Below are 20,056 nucleotides of genomic sequence, written 5' to 3'. Positions count from 1 at the left end.
CTGCTTTTAAAAAGTACCCATATCAAAAAGATGTATTTTCCTTATTAATTATTACAGTTACAGACTTTTGGCCAGTAGGGGTAATGCCATGGAAAATAACTGCAAAATAATACATAGAAAACTACAAAGTTTAAACTCCTGAATTTAAAAAGATGAGATAATCCTATTTTCTTTGCATTTCTCATTTTGCATCTTATTACCTTGTCACCTATAGATGACATTATACTATTCAGGCTACCAGGACTTGAATTACCTTATCACATAATTGGTTTTCATAAGGAGATTTCCTGCAACCAGTTTGTGGGTTTTTTTTATTACAGTTACACTGTCTCAGTATTGATATTCTGTGTTGTAAAATTCCCTTCTATTTCTTCTTCCTAGTTAAAGCTAGAAAGTGTAATGAAAACATGACCCAACCCAACTGGACTGATTGACGTAACGCTATATGTCCTCTATCCCAGTGTGGTTCTCTATGGGCTAGGTCATAACAGCATCTAGCTGGGCACTGGAGACGGGCCTGCCACAGTGAGACAATGTCAACTGCCCTCTACTGTATGCCTAAAGATCTTTCTACTGCATCATTTTGGTTGTTTTTCCTCTACCTCTCTGCTCGGATTTTGTATCTGAGAACAAAATAGGCAATTAGACGCAGAGAGAAGAAGAAAATTCCCAGAACAATGAAGTCCAGGTAAAGTTTGGCATTTTCTACATCCAGTTCTCTCAGAATGGCCTCTGATTTTTGAAAATGGCAAGTATCATCTTTGTCACAATGCAGATCTTCTCGATCCAGTCCATAGATGGAGAGAATAACTCCTTCGAACCCGTATCTGGAAAGAAGAAGAGTGGATCGTAATTTAAAATGTTGATATCTTTTTTGAAGTACTCTCACTGAAGTACACTCTCTAGAAGACCTTGGATGGAAACACTGAGGAGTTCGTTACTGTTCTGATGTATGTGCCAAGTTAATTTCTATCCTTATTACAATAAAACAAAGGACGTGCCACTCGTATTTTACATGGAGCAATTTCTCATAAAGGAAAATGTTAAAATACAAAGCAGGTGAACTTCAGCTTATATTCAGATTCCCCTTTTAAAAGTGATATAATTAATTCCATTTTTAAACCAAGCAATCGGGATACAACTATGGTTTGAAGTCAGAAATACATTAAAACTATTATCAATCTAGATCATTTCTTTTCTTCCATGTACTGCAGTTTCACTGATACCGCACAGTTCCCATGTCTCCCCTGAAACTGGATGCACTTAAGATTTTACTCTACAAGCAGATATGTTATTACAGTTCCCATGCATGTAATAGCTTCAGCTCCAGGAGACCCTGTGCAGGCTGGACAATAGCTTAAGGCCTCATCTTGAATTCTAGCTTAACTAATTAAAGGGGTACAGTCTCTTTATGACTGATGGGTCTTTGTGTAAGACCTCACTAGATGAATGAAAGGATATTCAGTTTGATTTTTCTTAGTAATACTGCAGTTTGGGCAGGGTGGGGAGAAGTGAGTGAGCAAAGTAGGTACCACCTAGGAACTTACTTCCTCATACTAAAGGGGCCCTACAAATACAGAAACCACATACAAAATGACAGTCCAAAGACCTTTTATTAAGATGCACTTCAGCTCCTTCCGCAACATCCACTTCCTAATCATTTAATCTGATTTCAAAGAAAACCTTTTCATAATCATCATGGGAATTCACCACTTAATTTTCACCATAAATATTTAGGCATCCAGTCCAAACTAGCCTGCTGTGTCAGCCTCCAGAGGTTTCCTGATGGCAATCATCACACCATTAGATAACTGTCTCAAGCAAAGCGTGACTGACATAGATAGGGCGCAACATGCCTACGCCTATCAGCTCTTGAGCTAAGAATTCAGATTAGTGATGACAAAAATCCTATGCCTCTTTGCTACTGCAAAATTTAAAGAAAACAATTCTTTGTCCAACAAGGCTACCTAGAATACAGCAGTGATTTATACACCATTTTCCTCTGAAATGTGGTGCTGACAACAATTTCTCAACAATTTTAGGTAAACCAGCTCTATCATTTCACAAAATCCAAGCAGATTTGGATGCTATGCAATCCAGATTATTTTCACAAGTACTTACACAGACTTGTGGCCAACGATCCATACCAAATATTCTTGTTTATTTCACAGTGTACACAAAATAAAATGAAGTGAGGTAACGTGGTATTCATTTACATTATACATATGTCTATAATTCAAAAGAATATTGCTTGAACATAGACTCCTCAGTGTCCAAAACAACCAAACAATCATGCAAAGGCAAATAAATAGCTTTTCTAAAATGGGAAACTAATGAACTCCTTAAGCAGTACCTGACATAGGAAATGTAGGACATCCACTGGAGGTATGTTGGGATGGTATCAAAGCTGACGAAAAACCCAGAAAACAGAAGCACGGGAATGGCAGTAACTGGACCTACAAAAGTGGCAACCTGGGAAGAGAAGGAGTAGGCAGAGTCTTGTCAGACAGAGAAAAAATTAAAAATTAACTTGCTCTTTCATCTGATGTCCAGACTTCACATTAGGAAACCAGATTGTCAAATAACACTTTTCTTACAAAAATCCTGGGTTTTGTGCCAAACCCAAATAGACAGTGAAATTCTACTTTCCTAGGCAGTGGAGAGTTCTACCACTCAAGTTATGGTATTTCACTAAATAATTAGAGGTTCAAATGCCAATTACTGATTTTTTTTGACAAAGTTCCTTAGGGGCAAGTTAACATTTAGTAGAGGAAAACGGGTCTTCTCATCTTCTTCAAACTTGTTCCTACTTGACTACATTGCTGCTTCAGGATCCATCCTTTGAAGGACTTGAACCCACCACAAAATTTACAGACCAAGATGGACACTAGGATTCCTTTGATACTCAGTGCAAGTGACACCTCTTCCTCACTGTTTGTTTGACAGACCAGCAGGCACACAGCCCCCCCTCCTCTTTAATTGCACATGCACAGTAGTTTCAACTGGTTCTAAAATTTGATGAAGGTGGTAAAAATCATCTCCAATTGAATGGCTTTGGTGAGGAAGACACATATTGGCCCATCTCTAGCCTCTCCTCTCTACATCTCCTCTGGGGCAAAGGGTCATACATATATCTCTAGTGAAAGCAGAAGAACAGAGGTAGAAAAGGGTTTTGCTCAATTCCACAGGATGGTATAGAGTAAACGAAGATTTCCAATTCAAAAAGTTTCACACTATCAGTACACATTAGTATCAATATAACATGTTACAACAGGCACCACAGAACATTTCTGTTGTAAATTACTGCTTCACCAATCTCCCTGCCAGTAAGCAGAATGGAGTTACATGGCCAGCTTCCAGTCTGGCAGTCACACCAACAGCTGCTTCCTGCCCTTCTTCTGCAGAAGTTTAATGTCTGGTCAACCTTTTTTCTACCTTTCCTCTTGCAACCTTCTAGTATGTGCATGGAAGAACCGCATCCTGAGCTGCTGACCTCCATGGCCAACCTCCACTCTGTATATGCATACAAAGGCATCAGTCCTGCAGTTTTTAGGACCTGCTCAGCCAGGGATAAATACCAAACGACAAAACACTCAATCAGGCATAGCCCCATCCAGATCTGGTAGCAAGAAGCATCAAGTAGCTATATCAGGCAAAGAGAACTTTTTGCCTATCTTCTTTCAATGAATGTCTTAGGGACATAACAGCATTCACAGTAGGCAAACAGTGCTAGGAGATTAGAAGGATTCCTGTGAGATCACCAAATGCCATCAGTACCTGGAGAGATGTGGAGGCTGCACCAATGAGAAGTCCCAGTGACTGTGCCACCAGGGATGTCATGGTTCCCAAGGCTGCAAAGAGGACAAATCGAAGTGCATCAGACGGCTGTGAAGTCATCCAGTACACAATGCTGCAATAAGCTACAGGAAACATGATCTGCAAGGAGATATAATTGTAGTTAGTCTGTTGAAGCCTAATGTTCACTTTTACTCTGAATAAGATCAAAACATAGGGAGTCCTAGTTAAATGCACAGCTCTCAGTCTTTCCATGTTTCATGATAGGTATGGTGTTGAGATGAGAAGGATGAATTAATCTGCCACAAACTGTAATATCTATCATACTCCTTGTGTTTTACACAACAAACTCCACACACTTATATCCCGTTCCAGTTTCCCTTTACACAAAATAAAAAATGTTAATTATTTAGTTAACAATACTATTTCAGATGTGGGCATACTATTATCAAGATGCTTTTTGTCTGAACCTGAGGCTAAGGCACACATGAAATGTTTCTCCATCACTCAAACAGATAAAATACTGCTACTGATCTTCTCAGTAAGTGGACTTGCAATGAATTTAAAATGGTTCCTGTTTCATTGAAGAGCACGTATACCTGAAAAGGAACATCAGCCATTGTTTTGGCAAGATAGTAGGCTTTCAGGCTGTACCAGTAGTTCAGATGCTCTCTAAGAAACACTCCCATCTCAAGAGGAACTACAGAAAACATAAATAAAGTTAGCTAGGTTGTCAGTGTGTAATATTCTTCCACACAGTAACAAATCTAATAATATAACATAACAGTAACAACATCATAATCCTTAACTGCTGTAGTCTGACAGTGGGACTGAAACTCAAATACCTTTCACAAACCAGCAATAGTTTCAAGATTTATAATGAAATGTGAGAAGTCAGCCCTGAGAATAGCTAACTGTTGAGTATACGCACTGGGTTACTCAGATGATCTGAACTCTCCTCTAAGAAGCTTTTTGAAATAAAAAGAGTTTCAAAGCCTAGAGGACCTGGTTATTCCTTCTGGCACAAAGGCACATCTGAAGTGACAGTGCTCCCTGAAGAAGTATGGAACAGTTTGTTTCAGATACCACATATCTATACTGATTTCATGCAGCAGTCATGACTTAGAAGTCCCAAAGAGATTAGCATAGTTTCTCTGAGGTTTAGCAAAAAATCTTAACAAAGCAGAGTTACACTGGCACGTTAGGAAAAAGAGTAATTCCAGTCAGGACTGTAACAGTAGACTATGAGAGTTGACAACTACTTGCAGAACTGTGGAGAGAAGTCTGCTCCTGTTTGTTTCTACACAGCAGTTAGTGAGAACAAGATTTACCCCCAAGACTGTCTTAGAATTGAAAGCACAATCAAATGTTATGGTACATGAAATAGCTACAAAGCCCTTCCAACCTGCTGTAAACTCCTAGTTCTTTATTTTAAGAGTATGACTCATACTCACATGTAAGGACAGTTGGCATGAGTGCAGCAAACATAAGAAACAACATGGAAAAGAAGAGGAAGCCAGAATTGCTGAGAACCTTCTTAGCTTCATTGCCAATGCCTAAGTAGAGCAAGCCAATAAGCAGACCAATTCCAATGTGAGAGGTGATACGCAAATGTGTTAGGACCTATAAGCAAGGAAAAAGAAGTATTTCCAATCAGAAAGTCTGAGTTCAAAAACAATGGAAATATGACTGAAATCAGATATACAGCATGCAGAAAAAGAATAATTATATCCAGAAGAACAAATATAGGAATGTTCACTTTCTACTAGGAAACTGGGTCTCAGCTAAGGAAAACTTACATTAATGAACTAGCGTGAATCAGATCCAGGGCTATTAGTTCAGAAAATTTCTTCCAATAAACAGAAACAGAAATTGTAAATATTGTAACCTGAAATCCTACTGTCCAACAATGTAATGGAGCAATTGTCCTTCATGCATCAGGAGACTTTCTCTCTCACTGTAAGATAAATGTCCCTGAGCAGATAAGAGTGGCAAGATAAGGGGGGAAGAAAAGAGGTGGGTTTTTTTGTTTTATGAAGACCAAACCAACTTAATCAGGTACATAAGCCTTTTATGTCTTCTCTGCAAGACAGTAGTCCTACAAGAGACATGGATGAATAAAGAAAATAAAGTATGAAAAACATGCAATAATTCTTAAAAACAACTCTGTTTCTCTACCTAAGTATTCTAAAATAAGCCACAGTTTCCCCTAGATGGAGATGAGGAGGGGTTTGTATGATCAGTGGTTAGGGCTTATACATCTTGGAGATATGCTCTCCATAGCTGCATATATGCTTTGGTTTTTAACAGATCTCCCATGTGAACATGTCAGCGTATTTTGGACCAAGTATTTGGTGATGTGCAAACGAGCACAGATTACAGGAACACATTTTTCAACAACTTCGTTAACTATTTAATGACAAATACACTGTAATGTAAAACAACAGCAAGGGAGAAGAACAAGATATGACACATAAATGCACTGGCAAAGCAACCAATGGGCAGAGAATCACAGAATGGCTTGGGCTGGAAGGGACCCCAATGATCATCAAGTTCCAACCCCCCTGCCACAGGCAGGGTCACCAACTTCTAGATCTGGTAGACCAGATTGCCCAGGGCCCCATCCAACCTTGTCTTGAGCATCTCCAGGGACGGAGCTGCCACAACCTCCCTGGGCAGCCTGTCCCAGCACCTCACCACTCTCAACATAACACATATGGTCTGGAAATAAGACACTTTGTAAGCACTGTAACAGCATAGTTCTACCATATCTTCCCAATTACCATACTAGGGAAAACAGCTACCTGCTTTTACTGTAACACTCAATATAGTGTTTCTCTTTCTAAAAAAAGAAGAAAAACTTGTTATCTGACAGTGGAGGCCTGGACACAGAGTCACAGTAGATTTCTTCAAAAGCCTGCAGTTGTGTACATGTCTATACTGTAAACTATAACGTCCTAAAAAGCTAATTCCCTACGTGTGGGGCAAGAGCAGCACAGTCACAGCATCTGGAGCTCAGTGTAACTCAGCTTACTCCGTTGCAAGGGTAATTCACTCACGCTGAGCTCCATCTGACTAAAGCACTTTTGGGTTTCTAACTACCTCATACATATATTTTATGGCTTTCCCCTTTCTTAAAAGATAGATATGTCTAATTAATGTGTATGTTAGTGTCTGTGCTGTCTTTTCTCCACTCTCATGTGAAGCACTGAAAACCTTCAAAAACACAGAAAAAGCAGCAAACAAACCTCCCTCAGATTTAGCAGATTGCAAATTAGTTACTGACAAAACCACTTGGCCAAGGACACAGAACACTGATGAGTCCCTTGGATGAGTTCTCACATGAAGTCTACTTTTGAGGAAGCTCATCTCCTTAACTTGTGCCTGTTGGTAGAGGGACATTCATATTTAGAGGACCTTTCAAAGCAGGAGCATGGATCACAAGTGTAAGTACTCCCACCTCTTAAAGGTTGTAGTTTCATTTTGATACTTATTCCATTCCAAGTGTATGGAAACAAGTATTTACTTTTCAGATAAGCAAATTTTGATTTATTGATTGCTTATTTCAGGAGCAAAAATAAAGATTTTAAGCTTTAACTTCACATTTCACTGAAATTGTATCTCTGCCACCTTGAATATTCTGAAGAGACAATAATTTTGTGGCATACCTCTACACCGTCATTATCACTTTTTACTAGGATAAATATTTGTATAAGTAACTAGCCAGCACAGAGAAAATTCAAGCCTTAGGTTTGTAGCCCGAATGTGTTTGAATTCTACTGATGAAAACTGCTGTTCACAGTTAAAGTAGTACAACTAATAGCAAGATTGAAAGAGAAGAGTCTTTACTTCAAAGTTTGTTGTCAATCTTCATGCATGGGCTGTGGACAAGACCCTTAAAGCATTGTTACAATGCCCTGCAACTAACTGAATAAGCCTTTAGGCTCCAAAGGTACTATCAAAGCAGACTTACTGAATCCCTCATGATGGTGAGAAAAGTTCTTTTGAAGAGGATACAGAATTGGGTTAGGCAGCTGGCGGAGAAGCTGTGGCAGCCTTCTGTAGAGGAGGAATCCTGCAGAAACACATGAAAGAATAAACTCCTTTCTTTAGAGCATCTTGCTTAGTTTTCTTTCACAAAACCCCATTCTCATCATCTAAATGTGCCCAGAAAACTCCTCCACTGAGGATTTAAATTCTCTTCCTCCCTCTCCAACCTCAAGCCATACCCATTACTTGTGATAAACAAAATACCTCTTCAGAGGGCCGGTGCCAGAGAAAGGGATTCAGCTCATTCTCACCACCAACATCTCTCTTGTAGTCTGTGTCACATATCCTCTCCCGTACTGCCCTTACCAGTCGGCTGTTTTGGTCTCCATATTCACCAGATGCTACTTCCATAACTACACAAATCAGAAGATGAGTTACTGGTTTATACTATGGGTTAGTTACAGGCCTTATTATTAGGTTCCCTTGATTCTGTAGCATTAAAAGTAGTAGAGTTTGTTTTTAAAAAGGCTACAATCTAAACTCATGTATATATATATATATATAATCTAGGTGTATTTTTCTATATATCTTCAGAAAATTCTCTTGATCTTCATAGTTAAATGAACCACTTTAGATGAAAATTAGTAAATATGGAACAGTCTTGGTAATCAAATGTGACAAAGGTCTATTTTGTGGTCCTTAGTTCATCTTTGGAATTAAGAAAGAACAACAGAAAAATCTCAAGCTGTATGACACCATACTGTTCATGAAAAATAATTCAAAAACAAACAAACAAAAACCCCAGAAAAACAAACAAATCCAAAACACCAGAATATTGGAGTCACTTTGAAAAATCATTAAGATTAAATTACTATGAAATATACAATGATATGTTTAACCTTTTATTTCATGAATGTGCACTTCCAACAGAGTGAAACAGTCACTAAATTCAACCACCAGATGGCATTCAAATTGCTTAGAAATAATCCAATTGATTCTAACTCCAGTTTTGGTAGATACACGTACTCAGGCACATATGTATGTATGTACGTATGCATGTATGTACAAAAGTATAAACTACACCATGGTTCCCCATTATCCTAAAGGTGTTAGCCAAATACAAAACAAATTATTCAAACTTTCCTTACCAAAATCTGCAGGATTATGATAGGTTGGACAATTCAAACCCAAATCTCTTAAGTAAGGGACGAGGTTTAATACTTTTCCCCGGTAAATACACTGGCCTTGACTTAAAACATAGAGCTGAAACACAAAGCAAAGAAAAGAGAATCACAACATGAAATCACGTAATTATATGCCAACAACTCACAAACACAAAATACTCTTGTTGGCCCAGTGAGAGAAATGTCTCAAGAAGATTTGTCACCATTTGGAACTATTTGTATGGAATAACAGCCACTGGAAGATGAAATGCTTGAGATGTGAATTCTACAAACATTCCCTCCAGGACTTAAAGCACATTAACTCAGAAACAAACTAATTCAAGCCTTAGACACATGTTGAAATCAGGCAAGAAACTACATAACCAAGTCATCTAATTTCCATATATTATGGATTTTTTTTATTTTTTATTTTTTTTTTACTGGGAGATGAGGCTGGTGAATGTAGGAACAGAAGAGGCAAAACAGCACAGCAATAGGAAACAGCTTGATTATCCTCAATTTTTGCTGCACTGTTGGCATTAAATAACCCCCACCTTGCCAGACTGGTAATATCTTGCAAGAGTTTGTTCATCCATGGTGTAATAAGTTTTCTCTTTGCTCTAATTTAGATATCCTAAAAAGATTCAGGTGAATTTAAATCTAAAATCTAACTTAAAAGCACATGGTTCACACCTTATTAGGTTGAAGAAAAGATCTCCAACTGACTTCATTTCAATTATTATTACCAATAAACACTTCTGAATTTACACCTGTGCAATTAGGATAAGAATGCGTACTAGTAACACTGCAGACATTTCTACTGCTCTGAAATTACCTCTCATTTACTTTACTGACAGCACCGTGCCCAGAAACAGTAGTAGGTTAAGATATAAAATTCGTAAGTGTGATAATGACCATTTTACAACCATACCAGACAGATTCTTTAAAAATATTGCACTTAAATAATGGAAATAGGGAAGGGAGAAAGGGAAGGAGGGGAGGAGGGAGGGAAGGAGGGGAGGAGGGAGGGAAGGAGGGGAGGAGGGAGGGAGGGAACATAATAAAAAGTATTTTTTACTCCAATTTATTTATGTATTTGATTTGGAACCATAGAGTTCATATCTTTACTTAGAGAATGTACCTTGGAAAGTATAGCTGCCTTAAACCATGTAAAAAGAGTGAGAATTATACCTGATCAAACAACTCAAAGAGTTTAGCACTGGGCTGATGAATCGTGCAGATGATGGACCGGCCACCCTGGGCTAAAGCTTTCATCAGAGAGACAACTTGAAAACATGATGCACTATCCAAGCCACTGAATGAGAGGAAAGAAGTCTGTTATCTATAGATCCATACGCACTCATAACTAGCACATGTATTCGATACTTTGGTATCTCACTATTATCTTTCTATAAATTCTCCCTGTAACAGTTTAATTTTATCATATGCCAACCCTATGCTTGTATTTCTCATCAGTCTTTTAATTAAGTTGGAAGCATGCCCAAGAATGAAAAATAGGAGTATTCTCAAAACTGCCTTAAGGGATTTCTGCATTTTGGAACTACAGATTTAAATGAGCCTAACTTTAATGAATAGATACATATTCATGGCCCTCCCAGCCTCCTCCTAAATTGATCACAGAATCTGATCCAAAATATGCTGCATTTGTTATAAAAAGTTAATCTTCAAAATGCTTGTATTCAAGCTATTCTTGCTTGAAGAATGATACAATCACATGATACAATCTGCTCACATGATACAATCTGAAAACAACATCCTCTCTCTTTCCCTTCCTGTTTCAGTTTATGTCTTCTTTAAATATCACTTATAGACCCATAGTCTCATGTTTACAGAAGTGAGCCAAGGCACTAAGTACTCAAACGAAAGCACTGAGGCATTATTCAGTACTTGCATGCAATACAACATGAGCCTTTTCCAGTAACTTAGATGTGAATAACTGTTTCGCAGCACAATGCTATCATGTGAGCAACATTGGTCTGTCTTTAATTTTTGCCCTTTAAGTACCTGGTTGGTTCATCAAAAAACATAACAGGAGGATTGTTCACCAGCTCCAAAGCAATGGCAAGACGCTTTCTCTGGCCTCCAGAAAGACTCCCAGTCCTTGTATTGGCACAGGTTAGCAAACCAAGGGCTGTCAATATTTCCTTCACCTAGAGGAAACACAACAGTGGAAGTAATTTAAACATGGTAGCAGAAAAGAGACTCTTTACCACCAGTTTTCATGGAGAATGTAAACCAGTGTAAGACTTTGTTTCAACACCTCTAAATCAAAGCCTATTTCCTTATAATGTAGCAGAGGTTAAACATTTATTAGATTCAGTGGGGCTTAATCTAGTACTAAACATTTTGATCAAAATTCTACTTGTCTGTACTACATTATTTGTCTAAGTAGAAAGCCTTTCTTGTGATAATCAGACCTTCCATAGTCCTTGGATATGGTGCAGATATCAAAAGATCTTGGGAGTATGAGAAGACCTACTATACAGCAAAACCAACAAGTCTCTCTTATTAGAACTTCTAGGATGTATTCAAATGGGAACAGGGAACTGCTTAACTCAAATGAGTAGTTTCTATAGAGGTTTGAGCTGTTCTCATATCTGTTCTTCCAACTCTTTAAAGTGCAGCCATTGATTTTAAGTGCTTTCATTTTCTCAGAGCCAACTGAGCTGTCACGTATATTCTCAGATGTTTGGGATTTCCTCAAGGCACTGCCTCGGGAAAAGCAGTTTGTCCCAGGGTCCTTAGAGCAAAGGAGAACAATCACAGCGGCTGTGAATTTTTCCATTTCAGTGACTGCAGATCTGGACTTGTAGCCCTATATAAGGAAAGCAATGCTTTGCCATCAGGAAAAACACAGACATAAAAATGTCTGAATCCAAGCTATGCTACTGTAATAAACCAACTACCAACCAACTCTCATTCTCAGAGAGAAGAGCCCAACCACCTCTTGCCTTAATTCTAGGGAAGATACTATGGAACATGGACAACACATGCTAAACCATCCAGAAACTTCAGAAACAAACCAGAAACTTCACTTGAGATCTTTGACTTGTCCTTGGCTGTTTTAAACAAGTATCTGTAATCTTGTTGACACAAGTGCATAAATTCATACAATTTAACTATAACCAACATTTGCCAATTTATAATAATAAAATGAATTATTTATTCCAGCACAGGCCAGTAATACTAAAATGAGTGCCCTTTTAAAAAGAATTGTGCAAATGCATACAACACAGTCTTTTCCTCAAAGAGCGGTTTGTAATTACAGTGACAACATGAAAAACTTGCTTGGCCTAAATTAGCAAAGTGTAAACAAATTAAGACTTTCAAAATACAAGTGAAACAACATTTGTTTCTAAATAAATACATTTTCCAATAAAAAATATGCACATATCATACTAAGAAAAATACATTTGAGTCAACCAAAGCAATTCTAACCAATGAAACATATGTTGATTCACATACCTTTCTGAAGTTCTTTCTGAATTTTGCAGATTCTCTGAGATTGAAGAGTTTTAGAATGTTCCAATTAATTAGGAAATAAATATGGACAGCAGACAGCAATGGAAATGGCTGCTATACCTCTGAAGATGCCATTTTCATACTGAAGGCAAAGGTTATACTTTTCCCCAGTTGGATCAGAAGTAGTTTCCCCTTCTCCTTTTGCATGTGGATCTTAGGATAAACATGCCAGCTAAGGCCAGAGGCATCTCTTAGTAGAACAAGATACTCCTCTGGAGTGGTTAAGTCCAAAAAGTCAAGTTGAGGTCTCAATCAGATGTGCAAGAGTAAAACGAATAAGAAAGGCTAAGGGAACTGGGCTTGTTGCGCTTGGAAAAAAGAAGGCTTCAGGGAGACCTCATTGTGGCCTTCCAGTACTTGAAGGGCGCACAGGAGAGGGAACTGCTGTTAACTAGGGTGGATAGTGGTAGGACAAGGGGGAATGGTTTTCAACTGAGATAGGGGAGATTTAGGTTAGATATTAGAAGGTAGTTTTTCCACACAGAGGGTGGTGACTCACTGGAACAGGTTGCCCAAGGAGGCTGTGGATGCCCCATCCATGGAGGCATTCAAGGCCAGGCTGGATGTGGCTCTGGGCAGCCTGATCTGGTGGTTGGCGACCCTGCACGTAGCAGGGGGGTTGAAACTGGGTGATTGTTGTGGTCCTTTTCAACCCAGGCCATTCTATGATTCTGTGATTCTAAAACAAACTGTAATGTGAGGAAGAGTAGGAAGTATCTCATGTTCCTGAAACATCAGGCCACGCCTTTCCTATGTCTATGCTCATTGCTTTCTTCATTCTGCAGACTTGTTTCAATTGAGTTCTGTTACATGGCTTTTTCCAGCTGCCCACGCTACTCCCAAATTCACCTGTTAACTGTATGGTTTTGGGAGCACAAAATGCACCAAAGCGAAAATATGACCCTTTCTATTTATTAGCAGTAGGACCATCTTATCACATTATCCCTATTAACACTCAGACCAACTCCCAAATAGTAGAGGTTTTAAGCTCGAAAAGGCAGTACATGAGAAACGATCATTACGCAACATCTTCTTGCTTGGTGTTGTTTCACCACCTCTATTTTCAACAGTGCCATTATTTTTTCTTTTATTTTTAGCTGCAGGCGTAATCCTCCCCAGGTATGTACTGTTTTGAAACACACTGTGCAGCACAGAACTGTTCCTCCCATATGCTTCAGCATGCTCTGGTAACACCCTCAAGCTGAGACAGACACCTGAGCTCTGAGTATTCTTGGGTATGTAGTGGCCCACATTTTTTATGTGCAGAATAAATGAGGAGATAGGGTACTTCGCCAGCTCTTTGAAGTATAAATGAGGTAACCAAAGTCAGATGAGAACACTGTCTCATAAGCTAACATGTCAGCGGCTTTTATGACTAGCTGGATACCTCCAAGACATTTTCATTTTTCTTTACACAGTGCTGTGTAATATCAAACAATCAGGACAAACTGTGATAGTCAGATAAGTGAGGAGCACACAGTGCAGGTTCAGGTAGGTTATAGGTCTCCGCAGGCAAAAATATACCATGGCTTTTCTCTCATTCAGATAAACCTTATGACAGCTACAGTCAAAAGCAAGACAGCGCACCAAATGTGCAAGAGTAAATTGTGCAACTAATTCCTGAGGTGTTTTCAAAAAGATACATGCATGTTTCAGCCTAGCACAGCTACATAGCTACAATAATCAAAACTTTCAAACGTGGGCACATAAATTTCTGCAGTAGTTGCAAGAACTCCTGAATTTTTCGTTAACCTTTGGAAAAACGAGTACTTCAATTTCTTGTTGAACACTTCAACTCCCTGTTGAAGCATTCATGTGAGCGAAGGCATTCACTCACTGTTGCCAGACATGACTGACTTATGTCACCACACACAGAACCACAGAGAATCATAGAATCACCAACGTTGGAAAACACCTCCAAGGTCCAACCATCCACCTATCTCCAATATTTCCCAGTAAACCATAACCTTCAGTACAACATCTAAACATTTCTTGAGCAACTGTAGGGTCGGTGACTCCACCACCTCCCCCGGGCAGCCCTTTCCAGCACCTGACCACTCTCTTGGAAAAGTATTTCCTAATGTCCAACCTGAATCTCCCCTGGTGCAACCTGAGGCCATCCCCTCTACTTCTATTGCTAGTTACTTGGGAGAAGAGGCTGATCTTCACCTTGCCACAACCCCCTTTCAGGGGACTGTAGAGAGCAATACGGTCTCCCCTGAGTCTCCTCTTCTGCAGACTGAACAACCCCAGTTCCCTAAGCTGCTCCACAGAAGATTTATGCTCCAGACCCCTCACAGCTTTGTTGCCCTTCTCTGGACACACTCCAGGGCCTCCATGTCTTCCTTGTAGTGAGGGGCACAAAACTGAACACGTACAGAAGGATGATCACCTTCCTGCTCGTGCAGGCAGCACTATTTCTGATGCAAGCCAGGATGCTATTGGCCTTCTTGGCCACCTGGGCACAACGCTGGCTCACCTTGAACTGAGCGTGGACAAACACCTCCAGGTCATGACAATGCCTGAGCCATCAGATATGCATGTGAAAAAATCTACGTGTTAAGTAACATCAAAAGGAATCCTACAAAACCTGTGAATTCATTTTGATAGATTTTTTGCAATTATCTACTCATTATCAGCATCAGGCATAATGAAAGCAACTTTTATGCCATCTGTACTATGTCTTCACTCATAATGATACCTGTCAACTTTGAGGTTCTAATTTATTCCATTATTTTAAGTCCAATGCAATTCAGTTTTAGATTAAAAATATCAGTTTCAGAGTGCTAACTTCACAGACCACTTTGGTATCCCCAAAAATTCTGTTTGATGGAGAGTACACATACCATTTCTCTTCTGCCTTCATCTTTTTCTTGAAGTTTCAGATGAGCAGACACCTGGAGTGCAAAATACAAAGAAATTTCGTTATGAACTGGTCTGATGCTTGACAACCAATTACAGTGGATGTCTCAGGTAAAACATCCATATGTACCATTTCAATGACCTCTTAATTCAGTTTAAGCTGAACCATAATGTTCAAATCACAAGTATCACATATGCCTGTGCACGAGAGTAATCCGACTTGAACACTCCAGCATCCAACAAAAATCACATTAGAAAGAAAGTCAATCTTGCAAGTTAAAGGAAGACTGGAGGAAGTCAGGAGAATCATGTTTTTGCATAGCCACTAGCTTCACAGGCAATGCTCAAAGCACAGATTATCTGTGCTTCTTCAATAACATGAGGATAACAAAAAAAAAAGGTTGTCCTCCAGGAGGTAAACAAATGAGTACAGAAATAAGTAATCTTGTGAAAGATGTCATAGCTGTCCTAAGAGGTAGCTGCACAAAACTTTCTGATTAACCTTTATGAGAAGCAATTAAGCTGTTAAGAAATTATTTTTGTCAGAGCCTTGATTGATTAATTTAGACAGAAAGTATCACCTGGGCCCATTTCTACAAAAGTGATCCTAGGGGATTCTAACTACAACATTCAAAAAAACAAAAGAGGAAAAATTCCCCACAGGGGAGTATCTCTGCAGGAAATTAGCCACATAAAGCATAGCCAAGACTATAGTTATTTCTCTGACCTTGAAATTTGTGAGCCAATGCTGATATACAGTGTGAGCAACCTTAGACATATTTTGATAACAATCTCAGAAAAATCACCCTGTTTCTCAAGCTGAGCAACAGGCCTTTCTAGATGATTAGTCTGTGTGGCAATTAGTAAAACTCTTGATGCTACAATAAGCCATGAGAAGATTTATGTGGCCTGCAATCATAGGATTATCTTATTCCCATTGTTTTCTTTTGAAGAACTAAAAGTGATTATATACAATGCCTTTATTAAAGAGTTAACTAAGAGAGAGACCATGTTTAAAGTCAAAATAGAGACTTTACAGTCAGAGCATGGAAGATGGAGAGAAAAGAAAAGCAAATACTTGACCATTACCCAAGAAATACAGTGGTTCCTATAAAGACTCATTCCATATGGAACTGCAGGCTTCATTCTTTTGGAAGACTTTTTAGTGCAGCCTTAGATTTTATTCTAAAACACAATGCTCATCACAAAATGAAAGTAGTAAAGCAGAAGAAGCTCAGAAAAACAATATGAATGAGCCTGGAACAGAATTCAAGTCATTATCAAAGTCCATACGCTCTTATTGAGCAGGATCAAATAGAGATAACAGTAAATGGCATTGCTAGAAGTAAGAGCATGTACAGCACACTAATAGAGATCTTCCACTTTCTCCCACTCAAATAAATTACAGGTAAAAACAAAGTTCACCATCATAGCTTCTTGGACAGTTAGATGAGGAAGGAGCATGTCATCTTGCATGATGTAGCAGGAAACTTTGCGAAAAGAGCGTAGGTCACGAGGCTGCCCATTGATGAGAATTTCTCCTTTCATTCCAGTCTCCCTGTAATGAAGAAAAAAAACAACCAGGTGTGAATCTTGCTTTCTCCTGTTAAGTCACAGACCTCATTATGTGGCAGTCCTAGGTAATTCTTATCCAGTATGGAATGAAACTAATACAATGGATAGAAATGAAATTATTTTGTAATTATGTTCTCTTTCACAAGAGACTTCATGCAATTTTGCTGATGATTTTAACTCAATACAAAATGCACATCGTCTTACACGAATGTCTGAAAAAATATGCAGCCATTGGTTGCGATTGTCTTATCATGCTATTGACAACAACACAGAAAAAACCTGTATTTAACCATACAATAGGAGATTCAGGATGATGAACCACAGTTATTTCACATATCGCAGTTTGGTCTAGAAGACATCAGTTTTATGAAAGTACTGATTAAAAAGGGTCATCTTTTTTTCAGACATTTATAAGATTTGATTTAAAATATGACAAAGATAAGACACTGAGTCAGATTCACTGCGCAGTTAGGAAGGAGAATTTTTTTGGTGTTCTAGACTTCAAATCTAATAGAAAATCTGTGGAATATTTATTTTCTATAAACACTAGGTAAGATTTCTTCTTTTCTCCAAGGAGTCATCAGGCTAAACGATCCTTACTTCACCTGGGGCTTTCATGTTACTGACCTGTATCCTGCCAGAATGTTCATGAGTGTTGACTTCCCAGCTCCTGACGGACCCATAATTGCAACAAGTTCTCCACTGCTGAACTTCCCTGAAATTCCTTTTAAAAGAGTCTTATAACCTGGAAAAAAAAAAAAAAAAAGAAGTTTACTGAATCCTTCACAATCATGTCTAGTGGGCAATATAAATTCATTTACACTAAACAGTGGTGACAATTAGACATTACCAGTTCCTTCATGAGAGGCTGATGTTAAGAGGTGTTCTTTGCAATAACTACTGAAAGCCAAATTGAGAGTGACAGACTCTTGTACTACACAAATGGAAATCCATTCATAAGTATACACACACTCTTGATTCATGGTATGAAACATTTCAGAAATTTTTGAAGTTTTAAGCCTTGCTGCCATTTTCTAAGTGTCTTTTCAGAGTACTTTATGAGGGTTCTGCTGTCTCAGTTATTAGATTTAATACTCCTCAGTTAATGCAACTCCATAGACTTGGCGAAGAATTGTGTCCTCCAATCAGTACAGCTTCAATGACTAAATTCTGCTCTCTCACTCAAATAACTACTTGGATGGTAACAGCCAGTACATCAAAAGCAAAGCCTTGTTTTTGATTTTGTTCCTTTCCCACTAAAAGAGGTATGATATGAAACACAGCATAAACAGACATACAGGAAAAGACAATCCTTGAATTCCAGATTTAGACTCAGTTACATCCATTTTGTCTTGCACGATGCACATTTTAAGGCATACTACAGTCTAACATGTCAGCACTCTGGTGCGGGAAGTCAAGATTTCTAGTGCACAATTACTCAGTGCGGTGCAGAGGCATTTTACTAAAAGAGTAAATCTGTATGAATAAAGCTTACTATATTTACTGGCAAGCAAAACAAGAAGTTGACATTTAGCTAGCTGACATCTAAAAAACTGTGCAGTAATAATGAGACTGTTGCTTGCAAAACATCACTGGTTAATGGGATTTTCATTACAATCTGTAATAATGACTCACAAATTCACCTTTTCCACTTATGATTTAGAGGAGGTCTTTTTCCTTTAGTGATCTCTAGAGGAGGAATGGGATAATAACTAGGTGAGGAGGTTGGAGAGAGCCCTGACCAGCATTTAAACTTTTCAGAACCATTTTCCCTTTTATTCATTTGCTTGCTTGCTTTGCTTAAATGACTGCTACCTTTCATTAAAACTCTAACAATAAAAAAATATCCAATAAGGTGTCAAAAAACAATCCTCCTCTATATTGAAAATGTTTTTATGATCAAACAAAGACAACAATGGGAGGGCAGAAGATCCTTTTACATACAGTACTGGTATTCACTTATTCATTTTGCCATATTAGTGCATACCCAGGCAGCATTTGTATTCAACAGGTAAACAACCCCAGCACTGTGATCACCATTAGCCTAAGCTGTATCTGGAACATTGAAATAATGTAAAGAATCATCTCGTACACAAGCTCCTAAAAACTGAATGGCTGATTGCCGCCTTCTGATTTCTCTTTCTTCCTAACTCCACCACTTCTTGTTTTCCTCCCATCCCCAATTAGCATTCTCTTTAAATTTTCTTCCCTTTTTCTAGTCTCGACTCACTTTCAATACCAATGAGCAAATATGAATGCCATCAAAGAACATAGATATTATGCTGCCAGAAGGCCTCCCGAGTACACAGCCAATACTTTCAGCATTTGCCACTGTAGGGGAAAAGCAGCAGCCACAGAAAATCTCCCTATCTATACTTGAGCCTTCCTTTTTTTCACGGCAGATGTTCTAGAAAATGTAATTGATCAAATGTATTGAAACAACGGCTTTCTTTCAATCAGGCCAGTAATTTTTCGGTCTAAAATCTTGTTCTGGACATGAATGAAACAACTTTCTAGGAAGATATCGAGATAACACATGTATGAAACGAACAGTATGAACAGGTATGAAACAGGTATGAAACAGGTATGAAACAGGTATGAAACAGGTATGAATACAGCAGTGTATTCACACTATGTCTTTTGGGGGCAAGTCCTACAAAACAAAACAAACAGAATCTAGCACAAGGAACAGATGCTTAGAAGAAAGAAATCCATGGTAGCCCTACAAGGTCTAATAACCTTGTTCCTCATGCCAATTATAGAATCACCAAGGTATGTCACCATCTTTTGGAAATCAGAATTTGAAAGAAAAACACAAAGAAGAGATCAGATCTTTCAAACACGACAGTACATACTAAATAGGATCTAGATATACAATGTTTTCCATAACATTCCTTAAGTCCAACGAGAATCATCTACCTCCCAAACCTATTAGATTTATAAGGGATTCAAGGATTTGACATTAACAGCACACACCCACCACATACACAAATTATACACAGCTCGGAAACACTTTCTCACACTGGTCAAGAGCTTGCCAAGTTGGTCTGTTATTAACTTTCACTGGGACAGGATTTATTTCACTGGATCCCACATACAGTGTACAGGGTAGAGTACACACTTGTGTC

The 20,056-nt window shown here is 38.6% G+C and overlaps 1 protein-coding gene across 1 annotated transcript in view; it reads right to left on the bottom strand.

Annotated features, from left to right (window-relative positions):
- Window positions 1-20,056, bottom strand: part of ABCG1 (ATP binding cassette subfamily G member 1) — a 52,176-nt gene continuing 32,120 nt past the window's right edge. Inside the window, exons 3-15 of the mRNA XM_072332940.1 lie at window positions 17,556-17,673; window positions 16,779-16,911; window positions 15,338-15,388; window positions 10,974-11,119; window positions 10,140-10,263; window positions 8,934-9,048; window positions 8,050-8,198; window positions 7,769-7,870; window positions 5,250-5,418; window positions 4,395-4,495; window positions 3,778-3,936; window positions 2,354-2,472; window positions 1-827 (exon numbers count right to left, since the gene is read on the bottom strand). Coding sequence (XP_072189041.1) covers window positions 599-827; window positions 2,354-2,472; window positions 3,778-3,936; window positions 4,395-4,495; window positions 5,250-5,418; window positions 7,769-7,870; window positions 8,050-8,198; window positions 8,934-9,048; window positions 10,140-10,263; window positions 10,974-11,119; window positions 15,338-15,388; window positions 16,779-16,911; window positions 17,556-17,673 — 1,715 coding nt within the window. The 3' untranslated portion in view covers window positions 1-598. The remainder of the gene's footprint in view (window positions 828-2,353; window positions 2,473-3,777; window positions 3,937-4,394; window positions 4,496-5,249; window positions 5,419-7,768; window positions 7,871-8,049; window positions 8,199-8,933; window positions 9,049-10,139; window positions 10,264-10,973; window positions 11,120-15,337; window positions 15,389-16,778; window positions 16,912-17,555; window positions 17,674-20,056) is intronic.

The sequence above is a fragment of the Excalfactoria chinensis genome, chromosome 1, assembly GCF_039878825.1.
Source record: "Excalfactoria chinensis isolate bCotChi1 chromosome 1, bCotChi1.hap2, whole genome shotgun sequence".
Taxonomy (NCBI): domain Eukaryota; kingdom Metazoa; phylum Chordata; class Aves; order Galliformes; family Phasianidae; genus Excalfactoria; species Excalfactoria chinensis.
The sequence above is the reverse complement of the archived record's forward strand: the minus strand, read 5'-3'. Positions and strand labels throughout refer to the sequence as shown.